Raw genomic sequence first — 21845 nt, forward strand, 5'->3', positions numbered from 1 at the left:
CATTGGCAAAGAAGCTGGCTGTTCACAGAGTGCTGTATCCAAGCATGTTAACAGAAAGTTGAGTGGAAGGAAAAAGTGTGGAAGAAAAAGATGCACAATCAACCGAGAGAACCGCAGCCTTGAGAGGCTTGTCAAGCAAAATCTATTCAAGAATTTGGGTTAAATTCACAAGGAATGGACTGAGGCTGGGGTCAAGACATCAAGAGCCACCACACACAGATGTGTCAAGGAATTTGGCTACAGTTGTCGTATTCCTCTTGTTAAGCCACTCCTGAACCACAGACAACGTCAGAGGCGTCTTACCTGGGCTAAGGAGAAGAAGAAATGGACTGTTGCCCATTGGCCAAAGTCCTCTTTTCAGATGAGAGCAGCAAGTTTTGTATTTCATTTGGAAGCCAAGGTCTGGAGGAAGGGAGGAGAAGCTCATAGCCCAAGTTGCTTGAAGTCCAGTGTTAAGTTTCCACAGTCTGTGATGATTTGGGGTGCAATGTCATCTGCTGGTGTTAGTCCACTGTGTTTTTTAAAAACCAAAGTCACTGCACCCGTTTACCAGGCAATTTTAAAGCACATTATGCTTCCTTCTGCTGACCAGCTTTTTAAAGATGCTGATTTCATTTTCCAGCAGGGTTTGGAACCTGCCCACACTGCCAAAAGTTGGTTAAATGACTGTGGTGTTGGTGTGCTTGACATGCCAGCAAACTCACCAGACCTGAACCCCATAGAGAAACAAGAGACCAAAAATGAAGTCTTATGAAGTATTCTAATTTGTTGAGATAGTGAATTGGTGGGTTTTTGTTAAATGTGAGCCAAAATAATCACAATTAAAAGAACCAAAGACTTAAACTACTTCAGTCTGTGTGCATTGAATTTATTTAATGCATGAGTTTCACAGTTTGAGTTGAATTACTGAAATAAATGAACTTTTCCGCAACATTCTAATTTACTGAGATGCACCTGTATATATATGTGTATGTATGTGTGTATATGTTACAATAAACAAGACAGTATTGTCCACTGGTGTTGATGCTAATACAGCCATCTTTATAGTTATCTTTAGTTATTGTTCTTGGAGGGAACGGGCCTATTAGTCATTATTTTTGCTCAGAAACAATAAAGCTAAATGGAACTGCAAAGCATTTTTTTTTTGATGATTGAAAACCATTTTTCGTCTGTGACCCAAATACACACACACTCTCACTCTCACACACTCTCTCTCACACACACTCTCTCTCTCTCTCTCTGCCAAGTCTGTTTAATCACCGTTCTGTATTAATGCGCTGCTTTAATTGATGCACACAAACCTAGAAATAGAGAGAGAGAGGTCAAAGACTGCAGATTGTGCTGCACACACAGAAACTTGTCAGTGCTTCCTTAGTGACTTGTATTGATAAAATAGCCTAGATACTAGATTGCTACATTATATTTCTCAGCAAATGACCATGGTATAAGTGGAATAATGCATGCCTAGCTGTGCATTAATATATTATATTATTAATATATTATTATTACTAATATAATGCACTTGTCCATGTCATGTTAAAAACATTTAATGCACAGCTAGCGTTATCCCTTATATATGTGTAAGTGTGCAAAGCTGGAAAAAGTGTCAAATGTTCTTTGTGTAGGTGCGCACTGTGGATGAGATGAATTATGACTTTCAAGCCTTGGCTCTGGAGTCTCGTGGAATGGGTGAGGTATGTTAATAAAGTCCTTAAAAAGCCATGTTATCATAATTTTAATAATCCCTTTGCATCTTTTTTTACCAGTATCACAAGTGTTGAGTTCCCTGTAATACTTTAATGTATGTTAACTCCACTAGTAATTTCCTGTTGTTTGTATGCATATACTTTGTGAAAAGTGATTGCCATTTTGACCTTTCTTGCAGCTGCTTCCTGCAAAAAAATTGTGGGAATCGGATGAATTGACAAAAGATGGACGTAAAGGGATGTTGCTGGGTGAAGAATGGAGAGAAAATGCCTGGGGTTCTTCCCGTAAGTTCTTCTAAAATGCTACCAAATTTTGATCATAAAATTAAACTGAAGAAACATTCATGCTGAGATAAAATTGAGAAAAAAAGATGTTTGACACGTGCTTCAGAGAATGCTCACTTTAGCTATGTTTTTTGCCTATAATTTAGTTTCCCTAAATAGTTATTGATTGATCAACTTTTTATAGCACTTTATAAAGCAGAGATTGTTTTATAGCAGATATTTATAACAGTATTAAACAGGAAATCAGTGATACAAACTTAAAAAATGAAGCATATACAAAATTCATAAAAGCATTCATAAAAACGTTTAAATACAGACCAGTTGAGGTGGTTAATTGATTGTATATGCTCTTCTTCTAAAGCATGCCTTTTTTTTGCAGTAAACCTAAAACCATAAAACTTGTTTCTGTAAAACCAACAACTTTTGGTAAATAGTTTTATGTTCTTATAGTGAATAGTTTTATAATAAATCTTTAATTCAGTTAATGTTATTCACAATGCTTTATGGAATTGTAGTTCTTTCACTTGCTAAAGCTGTTAAGTACACAATCTTGTACCTTTTTGTCTGACATTCATTTGCTTTAATTAAAATAAAAAAGTAACATTGTGAAATTGCAATGTTTGACATGGTGTTAACCATAGCAACAGACTGGACAAAAAACTGATGCATCGGAATCACTGATCTATTAATGTCATGATAAGTGAAGCCATCATTCTGCTGTATTGCAGTTCTCTAATATTCCCATACATTCTATAGATGTTGCTCAATCAGGAAATAAAATAACTATTTCACACTAAAGATTTCAAAATATGCTTATCCTACCTGATAAAAGACCAGAATCAACAGATAACATCTAAAGTAACAATGAATTTACATATATGTATCCTAAAAATTAATCCTGTACGACTGATACATTACAGATTGGGTAATTTTAGGTCAAGGTTTTGGCTTTCAATCGATGTCTACTGTTGGTTGGGAATAGCAATTTGTCCACTCGAACACTTTGAGTGGCTGCATCTACTTAGCAGTTTAGAATTCTATGAGCAATCCAGTTATTTATTTAGACCAGTGGTCGTAATAGATTGCTGCAAGTCTTACAGTACAAGTGCAGTAGACCTGCGTCTTGTTCTGACACCTGTAATGTGTTTCTTTATTTTATTACTTTCGTTTAATCTTTTTAATGCAGTGTTTACATAATTTTACATCATTTGATGGCTATATGTTAATGTTTAGCCATTATTAATATTATTAAAATTATAATTATAATATATTAATAATGAACTAATTTTATTATTTTTATTTTCATAAGAACTAATTTTATTATTTTTATTTTCATAAGAACTAATTTTATTATTTTTATTTTCATAAGTTATTTTCATATAGTTAAATAAAAAGATGTTACAGTCGTTTTTGCTGTGGTACTAAAATTGGTATCAGGAAAAATCAAATTTTACTGGTTTTGATACTGACTACTTAAATTTTGGTCCAATGACAACACTAGTGTCAAGACAACAGTGTCATTATTTAGCTCTTCAGTTTTGGTTTAGTTCAATAATTCTAAAGTTAATTCATTATGAACGTTCAGTACAGTCTTCAGTAGAGCAGTCTGTCGCTGAAGTGTAATTATTTAGAGTGAATTCAGTGTTGATTTATTTCAAAATTCATAAATTATGAACAAATCTGATTCAGCTTTAAAGCATGTGTGGGAGATATGCGATACATGTGCGTATTTCAGGATTTATTGCATTGCGTTTGTGCTTGTTTTAATTGCATATCTGCAGTTAGCAATATTTTGAAATTGATTGCTTTAGCTCATAAATTATAAACAAAAGCTTTTGTCACCAATTAACCCTATATAACAGGTGGAAGTGGCCGCCCATACCTTGAAGAGCCAATAGAATCTGAAACCAAATGAGTGGCACAGTAACAAAATAGGTATAATTTTAAAGTTTAGAAACTAGGCTTGTTAATTCATTTAATTATTTTAATCAACTTTTAACAAGTGCCAAGTAGTCCCTCCAAAACTAAAAGAGCCCTTTTAGGAAGCCCCCCTTCCGTGAAAAAATTACTAATCATATTTTTTTAAACCACTGCCTTAAAGGGTAATAAAACCCCCCTGTTTCAGCACTGGTTAGTTCTCACCACAGTTAAAAAAAAAAAAAGCTTCAAAAGTGGGCATGGTGCGCTGCGGAGCAAAGGGGAAAGAGGAGAGAGATTCAACTTGGGTTCAGACAGTTTAAAGGAGAACTCAAACGGCAGCTTCAAACAATCCCAAATGCAGTTGTAAACGATCCCAGCCGAGGAAGAAGAGTCTTATTTAGCGAAACGATCGGTTATTTTAATTAAAAAAAGTAAAATTTTAATACTTTTTATTTTTAAACGCTTGTCTTGCCTTGCTCTCGTTAAACTCTGTGTATTCTGGCTCAAGACAGTTAGGGTATGTTGAAAAACTCCCAATTGTATTTTCTCCCTAAACTTCAAAAATAATTTCAAAATCATTCTACATCGCTGCAGAAGTACTGTCCCAGTCTGTGCAAAGTAAACATGCAAAGATCAAACACCCTTAACAAAAAAGGTAAAACAGCAATTTTAAAGTTAAGGGAGAACATGAGATGGGAGTTTTTCAACATACCCTAACTGTCATAAGTGGAAAAAAAACAGTCCAGGCAAAAGTATATAAATTGTATTATTTTTTTTATGAAAATAACTGATCGTTACACTAGATAAGACCCTTCTTTCCCAACTGGGATTCTGCAATTTGGAAGTTCAAAATCAGGGCACCATATCAGTCCATTATATGGAGAAAATTGCTGGAATTTTTTTTCTCAAAAAATATGATTTCTTTATGACTGAAGAAAGAAAGACATGAACATTTTGGATGACAAGGGGGTCAGTACATTATTTGTGAATCTTCGTTTTCGAAGTGGACTTCTCCTTTAATTTCACTTCCATTGAGTTAAAAACACAAATAAATGCACAGCCATTTGCAATCTGCATCGAAAACATATACATGAATGTGCTGTTGCACCTCTATTAACTTTTTAAGGCTTATTTTGCAGCGTTTATGATCCTTTTGATGGGTTGCGTCAAGGAGTTGTAAAAACTGCTATTACACTCACTTTATGAATGAATCCCCAACAATCTCCAACAATTAAAATTAACGGATACTGTCATTGTCAAATATGATGTGCAACAGAAACACCTCTGCTAAAATCTCAGAAAAAGTAGTCTGGGGTTTCATGACCCTTTAAAAACTGGATTTCATTTGAAAGCTTAGAGTATGACGTTTACAATGCATGTAGACATTTTGATCAACTCCAAAGTAGTGCTAAGTTATTTGCTGTTAAATGAAAAATATTTTCATAGTTTACAAAATGTTTTGTAATATGTCAGCAACATCATGCAGCTTAGATAGTCTTGTTATGTGTAACTTAAAAGGTCTCAGTGAGTAGAATAAAACAAGCATGATTTTCTCAGCAGGAGAATGCCCAAATGTAAAGGTTTTTTTTTTTTTGGTCTGAAAATGCAGAGAGTTTTCTTTGCAATGATATCTCCCTTTTGTCTTTTGAGTTATGAGTCATTATTTTTGTGTATGTCACTCAGAAAAAAACACCTTTAGGAGGGCAAAAACTGCATTCATCAAATCATGTGTTTAATTATTTGGCTAAATAGGTAGCAGCTCTGGTATAAAAAATAAATAAAATAAAATTAGGAATAAATTTAAAGTTATAAAATCATCATTATCAGCTACAAGACGTTGATTATTACATGTAGTTATCATTTTAGAATTATTATTATTATTATTTATTATTTATTTTTCCATTTTTGTCATAACACCAATGGTATTATTTTCCTCTGCTGTATTTAGATCATTCTGTCTCTCAGCCCATTATGGTGCAAAGGCGACCAGGCCAGAGCTACAATGGGAATGGAGATGCAAGCTCAGTACTGTCCCCGCGCTCAGAGGGGGGTGGTCTGGGTGTGAGTATGGTGGAGTATGTCCTCAGCTCTTCTCCTGGAGACAAGATGGATGGTCGCTACAGAAACGGAGGCTATGTGAGTCGATAATCTTATTGCACTCATTGGGTGTTGTATTGCAACACTCCCTTTTTTTTTTTTTTTTTTTTTCTTTCTCAAGCAAATGTGTTATAAAATCAAAACAGAATTTTTAGAAGTTAATTGAATAAAGAAATATGAAAGAAGCACTAGTGGGGAGATGTTCCTGGAGAGTCATAATCCTGCAGAGTTTTGCTCCAACCTTGATTAAAGACGCTAAGGATTTATTTCCCGACTGGGCCAGTGGTTCAAATTTTTACTTGCCTGGTCAAAATTTTCACTGGCCCTGCCACCAGAAAATAAAATAGTTGCTGTTATCATTGTTTTTGACTCATCTTCTTTTATTTTAATAAATAAGCTTATATGACACCCAAATTTTACGTACCAATTAATTTGTACAATTCTCAATTCCAGTTTCAATACCACAGCAAAACCTTACTAGCCTATCAAATATAAAGTTCAAACATTTTGTTTGTTCAAAAATTATTTTATTATCATTAATATTCTATTATAAATGAAAGATGCTTTAGGGAAAAACCTGAACAGCAGACAGACTAAAAGAATGCAAACTCAGTCTCTGCCAGCAGGAGATGGCGCTTATGGAATAACACTGAGGGTTTCTGCTCTGTTTGGGGTCCGTTTGGTTAAGACGAGTTTACACCAAAGATGTATGAGCTGAAACTCATGGTCTGGAACATCCTAACGCCGTCTCTACAACTTATCGGTAGCGCGAGTGCGTCAGAAATAGAACGCGGCATCTGTTTACTGTAGCGCTCGCGCTCAATTGTTACTGAACGATTGATTATAACGGGATCTATGTGCTTTAACACATGTCTAGCTGTTTGCAGCAAGTGTGGTAGTGTTACATTAGTGTTAGCTGCTAGTTTAAAAGTATACTCCCTCTTTTAGACTAGACCGTGTATCATTTCCTTGGCAAACCACACTGACAAAAAAAGCAAGATTTGAAATTTAAGTGAACACAACAAATATATAAATCAGGACAGCATTAAAATAGTAACTATTTTGAAAATTCTATTATCTTTATATAAAATATTTTTATAAAATAAAAAATAAAAAAATGTGTTTATATTCACAAAATACGTTTAAGTTGGTCAGTGGAAACTTTGGAAATCTTTTCTTTCTACTTTTGTCAATTAAATAAAAGTTAAATAAAATTAACAAATCACAGATTTTATAATTTTACAAAACGTCCCAACCTTTCTAGAATTAGGGTTGTACTTAGTTTTTGTAATCAAACTTTGAAATATTCTCACAAAATCTATGAAATATACTAAAGTAGGGTTTACATTTCTTCCATTTGCATGTGTAAATGTGGTATTTACCAACAAAAATAACAATATCCCGTATGTCAGAAAAAAGGGAATTCAGTATATTCCCAAAAAACATGGTATTTTCTAAAACTAAGCAATAAAAATTAATTTGCACTGAAAGCTAATTGAAAACATCCAAACATATCACATCAGTAAAAATGGTGTTCAAGAGTTCCAGGAATGGAAGAACACACTGAAATCTCTTTTGTAAAAATGTCCCTGTGGGTGTTCTAAACAGGAATTTTTATTTAGTCCTTTTAAAGTTGAGGCAACAAGATCTATCCGCATCTCAACAACACTGAAGCTGTAGCAATGAAAACCACCAACATGCTTAAAAACTCTGTAAATTAATGTTATTACACTTATATTTAATTTTTTTTTTTTTTTAATTTTGAAACATTTGAATTACTGTAAATATAGTAACAGTCCTCATTATAAACACAAAATAATAATAATCAACTTTAATATTCAGTGAGAACAATTAGACTACGATTTATTTGATGGGGGGCGGTGAGGGACCTGGATAATGGGTAGGGGGGGCGCTGGCCCAAAAAAGGTTGAGAATCACTGCTCTACAGCCGTCTCCATAGGTGTTTCAGAGAATTTGGCAGTACATCCAACTGGCCTCACAACCGCAGACCACGTGTAACCACACCAGTCCAGGACCTCCACATCCAACATCTTCGCCTCCAAGATTGTCTGAGACCAGCCACCCGGACAACTGTTGCAACAATCGGTTTGCATAACCAAAGAATTTCTGCACAAACTGTCAGAAACCGTCTTAGGGAAGCTCATCTGCATGCTCGTCGTCCTCATCAGGGTCTCGACCTGACTGCAGTCATCCACAACCATCACCTCAAGTTGCAGCATGATAATGCACGGCCCCATGTTACAAGGATCTGTACACAATTCCTGGAAGCTGAAAACATCCAATTTCTTGCATGGCCAGCATACTCACCGGACGTCACCCATTGAGCATGTTTAGCATGCTCTGGATCGGCGTATACGACAGCGTGTTCCAGTTCCTGCCAATATCCAGCAACTTTGCACAGCCATTGAAGAGGAGTGGACCAACATTCTACATTCTACAGGCCACAATCAACAACCTGATGAACTCTGTGAAGGAGATGTGTTGCACTTCATGAGGCAAATGGTGGTCACATTGACTGGTTTTCTGACCCAACCACCCCCCCATTATTGGACTTTGATAATTGCCTTAAATGTGTAAACAACTGAAAAAAGTGATCAAACTAATTTTTATAAAATTCAACTTTTAAGTTTTCGAATTTATGTATCAACATATAAGAGTCAAATACAAGGACTTATCTCAAGTTCAATCATTTAACACTTCATCTATTGCCAAAATTATGAAGTAAAAATGCCCTCTACTCACTAAATTTGATTTTTATATTTTTTTTTCTAAAAAAAAAAACACAATAGTGATGAAAACCAAAATATTAAATGCCATGGATGAATATTTACTGAGTAATTCAGTATTTTGTCAAGTGGGGTATTAGAATAGATTGAGAGAATTCATACACCTAAAATAATATGGATTGCTTTAACTTTGATTTATGGTGATTCCAGGGTGGAGCAGATGCAGATCCAGATGGAAGGGAGAAAGGTGATTCAAAAGAAAAAACTTCTCCATTCGAGGAAGACAAAAGTCCTGAGATGAAAGTTGGAGATGAAGGGGATGCCTCAAAAACAAATGCCAGAGGATTGCTGAATGGAATGGACCGTGACTGTAAAGACTTCAAGTATGATGGTTCTTTTGCCAATTAAACTCTGCTTATAACAGTATTAACATAAAAAATGAAACAACCCTGTACAATATGAGTAAATCACTTGCATATGCAACTAAATTTCCATGCTAGGCGATCAAATAATGTCTAATGTTAGCCATTGGCTAATAAATTGCTAGGTTTCACTTACCATATATATGAGTTAGTATAGTTAGTGTGAGGCTAAGTATAATTATTCATCATTTAGGAACAAGCAAAATCAGTTTGAGTGACCACAGACAGCATGATTAATATTCATTAACCCAGTAGCTCAATAGATCTTATTGTTTTATATTGTTTTTAGTAGTAGTAGTATAATATTAGCATTATTGTTGTTTTTCTTTTTTTGTTATTTTTGTTTTTTTGTTTAACAGAAACAATGAATGACCAACAATGCCTAATGCACCACCACCAGTTCTAAGCTTGGTTAGAATGACAAATACCATGTTATAATTGCAAGTTTTAATTGCTTAAGCTCTATTATAAAAATGCTAAAAGTATACTTTATCACACATGAATGTATCTTAATGAGGATAAGCTGATTTGGTAGAATCATGCTCTATGTACAGTGGTGGCCAACATTATTAGAACACTAGTATTTTCACCAGCTAAAAAATGGTTTTAAGTTAGTTCTATGTTTTGCTGTAGTGTGTCAGTTAAGGTTGTGCCACTAGACGATAGTATCATGTATAAACGGTAGCCAGAGATATCACCTATTGCTGATGCTTTTGACAGTAGCAAGACTATTATTATTATTATCTATCAAAAATAGTCTAGGCTTTAGCGATCTTTAGCGATGCAGCGCAGAGAGCCATTTCTGGGACGCTATTGAAACTAGCGCGGCTGGTATAAATACAAGCATTGACTAGAGTGTCTGCGATCAGTTCCGGTGGCCGTGTCAGAGCCGTAACGCACCACAGACGTGTGCAGTGTAAAAAAGGGGGGTAAGAGATTTATTCATAATACAGTGTAGATAGCTTCAGTGATTATAACGGGATTGTTTTTTAAAGAAAATACAGGCTTGCTTGCGCTAGACTGAAGTCGTATTCATTGGTAATGTAAATGTTCTTTGCTCGTTTTCTGTAGCTGCTTTTTGAATAACTGAGAAGATATTAGTATCTTACAATGTTTCTATTAAATTATCATGTTAAATACAAATACAGTCATTAAAAACATTAGGCTGCTTTTAGCCATATGCTGGTATTGGTTTTCTTTCCAGCAATGAAGCTAATTAAATAAACTGTCACGATAATATTGTGTATCGGTGATCTAAGAGGCTGATCATAGGACGATATGACAATTGAGCATATCTTCCAACACTAGTGTCAGTAGGAAATATCAGTTTACAAACATTCTTTTTGCCACTAATTATAATAATCCAATGAGATTTGTGTTTGCAAAAGGAGTCTGACAACACCCAGTGCTCCACACAGAGATCTGATCTCATCATCATCCAGTCTGTCTTGAATGACATGAAGAAACAGAACAATCTGAGACAGACTAAATCCAGAAGAACTGTGGCAACGTCTCCAAGATACTTCAAGACATCCTTTGCGTTTAAAGCAGCTTTTGCCCTAGCTTTTGCCACTTGCACATAGTTTTTTAGGTAGCTTCACAGGTAGGTCTCTTGAAGCGTCTTGGAGACATTTCTACAATTCTTCTGGAGTCAGCAGGGCTCATTCATACTTCACTAAATAAATAACAAACAGTTAATTTTGCCGAAATACATAATACATGGAACAGTTTTGATGCTATATTATTGATTATGATGCTGTGGGTGGTTGCTAAGGGTGATGCACAGTGAGACACAGAACCGTTGGGTAAAACGGTCATAGCTATGCTTTACTGTGAATAAAACACTGCTGCTGACCAGTCAGAATTGAGCGGTAGTTGAAGTGAATTGAAGTGAGTATAAAAAAAAAAGAAAAAAAGAAAAAAAACCACTATCCAATGGCGATTCTATTGCCAAGGTATGCGTAGAGGGAAAATGTTATCAGTTATTGGTTGAAAATAGTTTCAATTCAAATTGAAGAGCAGTTCTGACTGGGGGTTGCACAGACTGGTCAACATTACTGCTCTGCCATGACGCTTTTTAATTGAAGTCGACTAATTGTGCTGCGCTTATTTATTTATTTATTTATTTATTTATTTATTTATTTTATATATACAGTCATGTGAAAAAGTTAGGACACCCTATTGAATTCCATGGTTTTACGTATCAGGACATCATTTAAAAAAAAGAAGAAAGCCTCTTCTATCTAAAAAACATTGCTGCACAGTTTAGGTCTGCAAAGTTGCATCTGAACAAAACACAAGTCTTCTAGAATAATGTCCTTTGAACAGACGAGACCGATGTGGAGATGTTTGGCCATAATGCACAGTGCCAAGTTTGGTGAAAACCTAAAGAGCATGTCAACACAAACACCTCATACCAAAGGACAAGCATGCTGGAGAAGGGCTGATCATTTTGGGCTTGTTTTGTAGCCACAGGACCTGGGTACCTCACAGTCATTGAGTTGGCCATGAACTCCTCTGTATGTCAAAGTATTCTAGAGTCAAATGCGAGGGCATCTGTCCGACATCTAAAGTTGGGCCAAAATTGGGTCATGCAGCAGGACAATGATCCCAAGCACACAAGCAAATCTACAACAGAATGGCTGAAAAGAAAAGAATCAAGGTGTAGCAATAGCCCAGTCTACATCCAGAGCTCATTCTGACTCAAATGCTGTGGTGAGAGCTGTGCATAAGCAAATGCCCACAAACCTCAATAAACTGGCGCAACGTTGAAAAGAAGAGTGGTCCAGATTCCTCCAGAACGATGTGAGAGACTGATAAAGTCACACAGAAAATTAGTGCTTCAAGTTATTGCTGCTAAAAGTGGACTCATAGTGTGTCCTAACTTTTTCACACATGGTCTTTTCCTCTTGGCTGTATTTTTGTTAAATAAATAATGACACTGTGTGATATGTCATGTGATGATGTTGATCTGAGGATTTATTTTTCAAATTTTAAGACCTGCCAAGGACCAGATAATTTTTTTTATTATGTCCTGATACAGAAAACCATGAAATTCAATAGGGTGTCCTAACTTTTTCACATGACTGTATATATTTTTTAACCGATAGGGCTCGGGTTGGACTCAGGCTCATTTAGCTTCTCTGCATCTATTGTGCCCATATACGCGCAGAGCACAAATAGGCTACTGTATAAAATATTGTTATAATGAATGTTTTATAAATGTTATACATCACCTACGCAATATTAATTAAAGCTTGAAGTGATATTGATGTTGGTCTCGGGTCAGCATGAATGTGCCAGAGGGAAATAGTAAGGAGATATTTGAATTATTAATAAACTAGTGTTTTCTGAGTCTGTGTCGCAAGGATGAAGTTGCCGATCCTGACTCGCCATTTCATCATTAGACGCTCCCAGGCTGGCACAAGGGGGCATTGCCCCCTCAGAAAGAATCTGCAGAGCGCATACAATTGTGTTCAATTTGAGCAGATCAGTCAGCATCTGACTTAAAGCAGTTTAGCTAGCCTATGCTGTCAGTGTAGGTTACCACAAGAGCGATTCCCAAGCAGACGTGGGTTACGAGCAGATGCACTTTCTCCAGCGCGGCTGGCTGCACAAGCTTTGATGATTCACTATTTACCAGACTCACTCACTGTATTTCATCCCGTGCTTTAATAGGGTTACAAACTAAATTCATGTTGTACTGTACCATGTTTATCAAAATAAAACACATAAAAAAGTGAAATTACACACAAAAGATTGTTCTACATTTCCACATTGTTCCATGGCCAGCGTCAAGGAGGGGCAAAAATGCTCCAAACATTTTTCGAAATTAATTTAATAAACGAAATATCACTTTGCCATTACAAATCTGAATGGTTGAAGTAGTATAAGCTGTTTTGGGAGAAGGGGGGAAAAAAATGGGCTCGGGTTGGGCTCGAGCTGGTAATTCTGATAAGCTGTCTCACACGGGCCGGGCAAGGGCTAGGGCCTAAATTTGAGGCCCGTGCAGGGCTCTAGCGACTAGTCGACTTGACTTTAACCACATAAAAGTCGACTTCAAAAAATCTAAAGTTGTTCAGCCCCTAGTTCTGGCAGACATGTAAAGTGACAAACCAGTTACTTTACTTGCTATTAACTACCTAATAAATGCATGCCATGAACCTTTTTTTGGTTGGCCATCCAAAGGTGACAGTAGACATGTGAGACCAATAAATGTTGCTAAATCATATATCCCCCCCAGAGATGTAAAAATTAAAAAAAAAACTTTATTGGTAGTTAAAGGGGACATCAGATATTCATTTTCCACACGTTGGTATAATTCTTTAGGGTCTTCATGAAAAGTCTATAACGGGTCGGCAACCTACAGCACACGTGCCAACATGCAGAGGGATAATCGATGGCACGCGAGTAATAGGGAAAACTGCATACTGACGTACATTTTGAAGTAATAACTTCTCATTGTCACACAGCATGTTAGGGGCTAAAACAGCATACAGCAGTGTTCAGTACGGTCACATTATTGTATATCTGTTTTTTAAGAAACTTTGGAAAAGTTTAAAAAACAATTTCTAAAAAAATCTTGAGAACCTGTTTGCATGAAAATCAAATATTGTTGGGGCGGCATGGGGGGAGGTTAATGGCACAGTGGTTAACCAGAAAAATTAAAAATAATATGCTGTAAAAATGTTTATGAACAAACTGTTGTATGAGAAACGGATATTAATGGCGAACAGCTGGTGTCTTACAAGGTAAATGAATTTCAGTTAAAAAAAAAAAAAAAGTCAATGTAAAACAAATGTTTTCGAGAAATAAGTAATTTGTACATTTACATAATTGGTAAGGGAAAAATTACATTGTGTAGCTGTAGCACTTTGACTAAAAGCATGTTCTCTACAGCCCTACCCCAGGTAGTCGCCAGGCATCTCCGACAGAGGCTGTAGAACGCTTGGGCCCCAGTCAAGCCGGGTTGGAAATGATGGCACAGCACCACCCGCATACTCTGCAGCCACCCAACCCTGTCACAAACAAACCTCCCACCGAGGACTTCCAGAGCCAGGAATCCCAGAGCATGGGTGCCATGGAGCATCAGGCAGGCATGGAGTCGCTCCAGTTTGACTATGCTGGGAACCAGATCCAGGTGGACTCATCTGGTGCTCCAGTCGGCCTGTTTGATTACAACTCCCAACAGCAGGTACAACCGTTCATCTGCAATTAATAATTATATTTCCAGTTACTTTTTTTTATCAGAATCGCTTTTGCTATATGAAGGGTCGTCTTTTGCTATATGAAGGATCTTGATGACATGAAATGTCATTTGCATTGCATTTTAGTTCTTTATTGTCCTGAGACAGAATGTCCATCTGAAATGTATTTTATTGAGCTATGACTGGATTGGAATTAGGGAAGGGAGTGAAACAAAGGATCAAGTTGTGTACACACGTACAATATCAATTAGTGAATCTATGGAGAAGCACGCTTTTTGCCACTATAACAGTAGTTATGGCTTCTACCAGCGGGAGCTAACTGCTCCCTGCCTGCCAGCTACATCTTGACCCCATTATTGTGTCATTTCGTACGTTGTATACTACATTGGCATTTACATTTAGTCATTTAGCAGACGCTTTTAATAAACGTGACTTACAAATGAGGACAATAGAAGCAATCAAAACCAACAAAAGAGTAATAATATTTAAGTGCTGTGACAAGTCTCAGTTAGCCAAATGCAGTACACGTAGCAATTTTTTTAAATGTATTTATTTTTTAATAATAAAAATAAAACAAGTAAAAAGAATAGCGAAAAAAAAGAATTGCATTGCAAAGAATTGCAAATTGATGAACAGAGGTGTGACATGCATTCTTTTCAAGTCATTAAAAACTAATCTTACAGCCACATTCTGGATTAATTGTAGAGGTTTGATAGAACTGGCTGGAAGACCTTACAAGAGAGCATTAGAATAGTCCAGCCTAGACAAAACAAGAGCTTAAACAAGGAGTTGTGTAGCATGTTCTGAAAGAAAGGGCCTTATCTTCCTTTATGTTATATAAAGGCTGGGACACACAAAGTCGACTTCAAAGAACTAGTCTAGCGTAGCCAGACCTTCAGACTGATGGCAGAAGGTCTGGGAACTTAAAATGGCCAAGGCCCGCCCAAGAGGCCATATGACTGACAGGTACAGCAACCAGTCATGTTTCATTTGGGCTGCATCATGTTTAGGGGTGTGGAAATGTCGCCACAATAACAGAGAGTGTGTAAAACTCTCAGACAAATTTTAAAGATGCTCTGCCACAAACTTTATATTTTTCACATACTTTTGAAAATCCAGTGTTTAGTTGATCCTGATAAGCGCATCACAGTTGTAAACACGTCGCTTTCTTTCATGAGGAGGTTTGGCGCCACGGCATTTGTTTTTTTTCTAGGCGGAACATCTCCCTGAAATCCTGTATAACCTAACCAATCCAGTGACGACTTCGAAACTCCTGAAGTGCCATTTTAGGATAGTTTGGGATTTGGTCTTAGTGTCCTCTTCACTACTCCTAACGTTTCACAGATTTAGGAGCTAGTTTTAGTGCTAAAACGCTTTGTGAAATGCTCGTTTTAAGTTATGAGCTACTTTTAGCCTTAAGATGTTTTTTAAATACGGGCCCTGATCTCTAATGTAGTCAATGTAGTGGAATAAAAACAATACATACCCTTTTCTACTGCAACTTCAAAGGAGGCAAGACAGTGTTGTACAATCTAGCGCTGAATTCCTGAGGTAATTTTGTGTTATTTCTGTTTGTTGTGCAATGTCTATTTGCTTCTCTACAATGTTGCCTGCTAGTTCGAATACACAAGCCCTTTTAATTTGAATGAAGTCTGATTAGCTGTCATTGATTTTATCATTCATCAGCTGTAAAACAAAAAAAAAAACAAAAAAACAAAAAGAAAAATCAAATAATAGTTTATTCAAGTGACTTTTAATACAACAACGTTACAAGGTCTCAAGGTTTTCTTCTAGTTAAAAACGTAAAAAAATAATAATAATAATACAGTGTATATATATATATATATATATATATAATATATATATATAAAATTAAACCACTCTCCCTCTGGGAAATTTAAAGGACGCATATGTCTAAAGATAATTTTGCTATCAGATAAGCTATCTTCTCTGCTCAGTCAAGGTACAGCTGCGCTTACCTGCAGTTGTGACTTGTAAATGCAATGATGGACAGCTCATTTAGTTCATTTAGTAAGATCATTTTTAGCAATGTAATTCCAGTCTTTGTAAGGCAGACCATGACATTTTGTGATGAAACTTTACCTGCTCCACAGCGCCACCCAGTGCATTTGGTTATACCTGCTTATGATTTATGGATTCCCTGCATTTATGGCCAGCAAAGCATCATGCAATAACTTTCAAATAGTGTTTTTATTATTCAAATAATAATTACAGAGCAAATATTTGAATATTTGACTATTTGTGCATAACCCTATTTAAGTGCTGAGGGAAAAACACCAATGTGAAGGAATATGTTAATGATATGAGTGAGTGCAGGTACAACTGCGAGGGAAATGGCTTGAAGGAGATGAGATAGAATAGGATCAAGCAGACAAGTAACAGGGATGATTGGAAAGGATGAGTTTGAAGACTTCTTCCTCAGAGTAGAGAGAAGGATGTATGTTTGCTGTTAAAATGTGATTGACAGTTTATGGTTTGAAGAAATTGTGCACTAATGGTTGTGATTTTACTAATGAAGAACGTGGCAAAGTCGTCAGCTGTTGATGAAGGTGGGGCGGGGGGAGGAAAATGTTTTAAAGAGCATGTGATAGTTAGACAAATTGTTAATTTTGTTGTGATAGTATGGCCTTTTAGCAGTGGAGACATTAGCAGAAAAGGAGAGGAGTGATCGATACACATTAAGGTCAGTAGGATTTTTTTGATTTGAGCCATGCCCTTTCTGCAGCCCTTAGGTTGAATGTTGCTCGCTGAGAACATCATATAGCCAAGGGGCAGAAGGTGTGGTAGGGCTGGTCTGGAAGACGGGGCAGATAGTGTCTAAAGAAGGTGTAAGTGTGGAACAGAGTAGCACAGTTAGCATCAAGTGGTGGGAACTGTTTCGGAGGAGGAAGCGAAGATGAAACTATAGCAGATAGCCGGGAGGGTGAGAGTAAGCATAGGTTACATCAAAGGCTGACATGTAAGCGTTGTGTCAGGATCCATGTTGAGGTTAGGAGTGAGGAGGAAGTAATCTGAGGTGTGCAGTGGAGTGCACCACTTATCATGTACACCAGCACATGATAAGTGGAGCAGTGTCGTGTGTAAATAAGGTCCAGTTGGTTGCCTGATTTGTCAGACTGCTGCCACAGTGTATTAACCTTTTATTATACCCGTCTGACAAAACTGTAATTGAAGTTAGCTGGACACGCTTTGCTCTTTATCACAACAAGGGGCCAAGCAAGCACACGAAACTGACAAGGTGCGTGATTTAGTACGAGACCAAACGTTGCAATTTTATTCATTTCTTTTTTTACATTTTTATTTTTTTTTAAATGCTATTGATTGATACAGGGCTTAAAGTTCTCCATCACTACAACGGATTTCCATCAGTTAGAAAAAATAGAAGAAAAGACACATGTAGCACGTTGTTCTTGTTCTTCTGCCGGCACACCAAAAATCATCCCTGTCACGGATGCAGCTTCTCAGTGACTACATGCGTGACGCCGCTCGCATCATTCACAGTTGGGTAATTAGCAGAAAACACAGAGCGCAACTTTTTCGGCTCTCTACTAATAATAATTCTACTTATTCTCACAGCTTCCATGCTTATTATGTATGTATCATTTGCACATGCTTTTGAGTCTTGCTTATTTAAACTCACTCACGCGCTCTCTTATAGAACATTTTCTGTGCGCCCACAGATCATGATGAGGACAGTTTTTAAAGATGACTAAGGGAGTTTTTTTTTTTTTTGCAAAAAAATGTAATACCCTGTTGCGTGTGTGTGTTTGTGTGTGTGTTTTTTTTTTTTAAGTTGTTCCAGAGATCCAGTCATCTCACAGTTCAGCAGTTGACCGCAGCACAGCAGCAACAGTACGCCCTTGCTGCAGCCCAACAGCAACACCTTGGTAACACTACTTTCAGTATTTTCATCCAAACACTCTCTGTCTCCTATATCCCTTTTTCATCATAATGGTTGTTTTTTTTTGTTTGTTTTTTAAGAGGACAAAGGAAGACACAGTAAAAATTCAATAATTAAGTGTGTTTAATGGATTAATTTAATTGTGCATGTGTATTTTTTGTAATTGTTTGGGTACCCCAGGCAGTCTCTGAACTATATCTGACCTAATTTTTAAATCTAATACTTTTTTTTTTTTTTTTTTTTTTTTTCTCCCCGTTAGGCCTCGCACCTGCGTTTGTTCCAAACCCTTACATCATCAATGCTGCCCCTCCTGGAGCAGACCCTTACACCGCTGCAGGATTGGCAGCAGCTGCCACACTTGCAGGTATACACATACACACATATACACACACTTTATAAATATCAACGGTATAAACAATCCTGGGATCTTAAATATGGAGAATCATCAGTTTAAAACTCATCATGTTTTTCAATAGGTCCAGCTGTAGTCCCTCCTCAGTACTATGGAGTCCCGTGGGGCGTGTATCCAGCCAACCTCTTCCAACAACCGGCTGCAGCTGCTGCCAGTCATTCTGCCAACCAGCAGGCATCCAGTCAGGGTCCAGGACAACAGGTTGATGGCATCATATCAACATAAAAAGTCACACTAGACTTATGAATCATATGAAATTTCTTTTGACATGTGATAAGACGTTACACACTGCAGTTGTTGAAACTTAAATTCAACATATATGAAGAATAATTTCAAACTGTAAATATATATATATATATATATATATATATATATATATATATATATATATATATATATATATATATATATATATATATATATACATATACATATACATATATACATATACATATATAAGAACACATTTCCAACACTGTTTCCACAACAAAATAATAACTGGGATAAGTTGTCATACACATACACAACAAATGTAATATTTTAAAATATTTAATTCCCATTATTCAGTAATTAATTTTAGTTGTTTTTTTTTTCTAGAGTATACTTTAAATAGTCCGTAGTAGCCTACAATCTGTGCCATTCAGAGTAACCACTGCCTCACTGCTGATATAGCCTATGTGAAGGGTATTTCACATCAATAATTCAAGTGAAGTGCAAAGCATATGGTTTACATAAATAATATTTTAGCATCCAGATACGTTGCAAATGTGGAAACATTTGGATTCGAGCAGAATCAGGGAGGTAGGCTACAGTTACAACAAATTAATTTGTTTTGGCTTGACTTTTATATTTTGCATGAATACTATTAAGTTTAGAGTATTTGTTGTGGAGAGAAGGTAACTAAAATAGCCTAGTTGTGTTTATGTTTGTAAACATTTTGCTTTATTTACCGGTATTTTAGCCCGCATTATTTTTGAATATAATAATAAAATGCAACGTACAGCCTACTGATTTGTTTTTTCATCTCAAAACGCAATTTAATATGAGTAGTGTTTTTTTTAACCATGCAACAAACATTTTTAAGTATCTTAAAAAAATACTTTAATGTCTTTAAAGTGTGGACAGATTTTTTTTTCACTTAAGTCATTTGTCCAAAATTTAGAAAAGATGATGGTGTATTGGCTATGACTGAGCGCAGGATAGGCTACTAGATCAAGACTCTTTTTGAGTAAAGAAAACGCTGTACTTGTATTATTTATTTATTTATTTATTTATTTATTTATTTGTAGTTTAAAAAAATAACATTAACCAGTATTTTCGGTTTCGGAACTGTAATAATACAGAGGAACGCAGGAACGGAAACATTAAAATACTGATTTTGCTCTGAGTAAACTGATTTTTTTTTTTTTTTTTTTTTTTTTTTTAAGCCCTGTGAGAGTTTAAAAGGCAAACATAATTTCTTCAGCTTTATTTTCTAAAACTTCAAATGGGCTATCCTGGTTCCATTGTAAGTGTTACTGTAACTATGATTGTTGCTTTAAAAAAACTGGAAGACGAGTCAGTAATTAGGGCCCGAGCACTGCAGTGCGAGGACCCTATTGGAATTGCTCTGTTTATTATTAGGGCCCGAGCACTGCAGTGCGAGGACCCTATTGGAATTGCTCTGTTTATTAGGGCCCGAGCACTGCAGTGCGAGGACCCTATTGGAATTGCTCTGTTTATTAGGGCCCGAGCACTGCAGTGCGAGGACCCTATTGGAATTGCTCTGTTTATTATTAGGGCCCGAGCACCGGTGGTGCGAGGACCCTCTTGGAATTGCTCTGTTTATTATTATTATTATTATTATTTTTATTCTTCTTCTTCTTCTCCAAAATGAATCGCATTTTTGAGGGCCTAAACATGCATGAAAAGTCATGAAACTTTGCACACGCATCAGAACTGGCGAAAATTTACATCTGATATGTGTTTCAGAAGTGGATGTGGCAAAATGGCTCGATAGCGCCACCTATACACTTTCAGCGGAGTGCGCCTCGAGCTACGTTTCACATACGTGTACGCAAATTGGTACACACATGCAACACACCAATACCTACAAAAAAGTCTCTTGGAGTAAAACCCGAAACCCAACAGGAAGTTGGTTATTTTTAATTTTCTCAGCAATTTTTGTGTCATTTTTGCCATTTCCAGGCGTCGTATTAAAACGAACTCCTCCTAGAGATTTATTCAGATCAACACCAAATTTGGTCAGTCTAATCTAAAGCCCTTTGTGACGTTAAATTGCGAAGATCTAGAGTTTTCGTTGGAGGGTGTGTCCGTGGCGGCCTGTCAAATTTCGATGTTTCGCCATGGGAATAGAATCTGTTATAACTCAGCCATACAATGTGTGATCTGCCTCAAACTTCACATGTTTGATAAGAGTCCAGACCTGAACACATGCCCATGATCATATTCAGTTATAGTCATAGCGCCACCTGCTGGCAACAGGAAGTGACATGTTTTACGCTGTGAGAGACCCCTCCTAGAGATTTCATGAAATCAACATTATATTCGGTCAGTCTAATCTAAAGACCTTTGCCATGTTAAATTGTGAAGATCTTGAGTTTTCGTTGAAGGGCGTGTCTGACAAAGTTCGATGTCTCGCCATGGGAATAGAAGTTATTGTAACTCAGCCATACAATGTCCGATCTGCCCCAAACTTTACATGTTTGATAAGAGTCCTGGCCTAAACACATTTAAATGCCAAAATTCCATTATAATCATAGCGCCACCAGCTGGCAAAAGGAAATTACTTGTTTTACACTAACTTAAACATGCAATGTCCGATCTGCCCCAAACTTCACATGTTTGATAAGAGTCCTGACCTGAAGACATCTAAAGGCCAATATTTCATTATAATCATAGCACCACCTGTTGGCAGCAAGATGTCATGTCATGTCTTAGACTAACTCAAGCATACCATGTTCAATCTGCACCAAACTTCATATGTTTGATGAAAGCACTGACCTGAACACATCTACATGCCAATATTCAGTTATAGGCATAGCGCCACCAGCTGGCAGCAGGAAGTTTGGCACATCTTAATGACTTTGACATATTCTCCCTTAAATTATAATGTGAAAAGCATAGT

General features: G+C 36.6%; 1 protein-coding gene across 4 annotated transcripts in view; it reads left to right on the forward strand.

Annotated features, from left to right (window-relative positions):
- Positions 1 to 21845, forward strand: part of pum2 (pumilio RNA-binding family member 2) — a 66370-nt gene that overhangs the window by 9351 nt on the left and 35174 nt on the right. For all 4 annotated transcript variants that reach the window (XM_051139568.1, XM_051139570.1, XM_051139569.1 and 1 more), the window contains exons 3-10: positions 1626 to 1694; positions 1886 to 1991; positions 5860 to 6047; positions 8966 to 9138; positions 14077 to 14371; positions 18199 to 18292; positions 18566 to 18670; positions 18783 to 18919. In XM_051139568.1, coding sequence (XP_050995525.1) covers positions 1626 to 1694; positions 1886 to 1991; positions 5860 to 6047; positions 8966 to 9138; positions 14077 to 14371; positions 18199 to 18292; positions 18566 to 18670; positions 18783 to 18919 — 1167 coding nt within the window. The remainder of the gene's footprint in view (positions 1 to 1625; positions 1695 to 1885; positions 1992 to 5859; positions 6048 to 8965; positions 9139 to 14076; positions 14372 to 18198; positions 18293 to 18565; positions 18671 to 18782; positions 18920 to 21845) is intronic.

Source organism: Labeo rohita, chromosome 20 (genome assembly GCF_022985175.1).
Source record: "Labeo rohita strain BAU-BD-2019 chromosome 20, IGBB_LRoh.1.0, whole genome shotgun sequence".
NCBI lineage: Eukaryota > Metazoa > Chordata > Actinopteri > Cypriniformes > Cyprinidae > Labeo > Labeo rohita.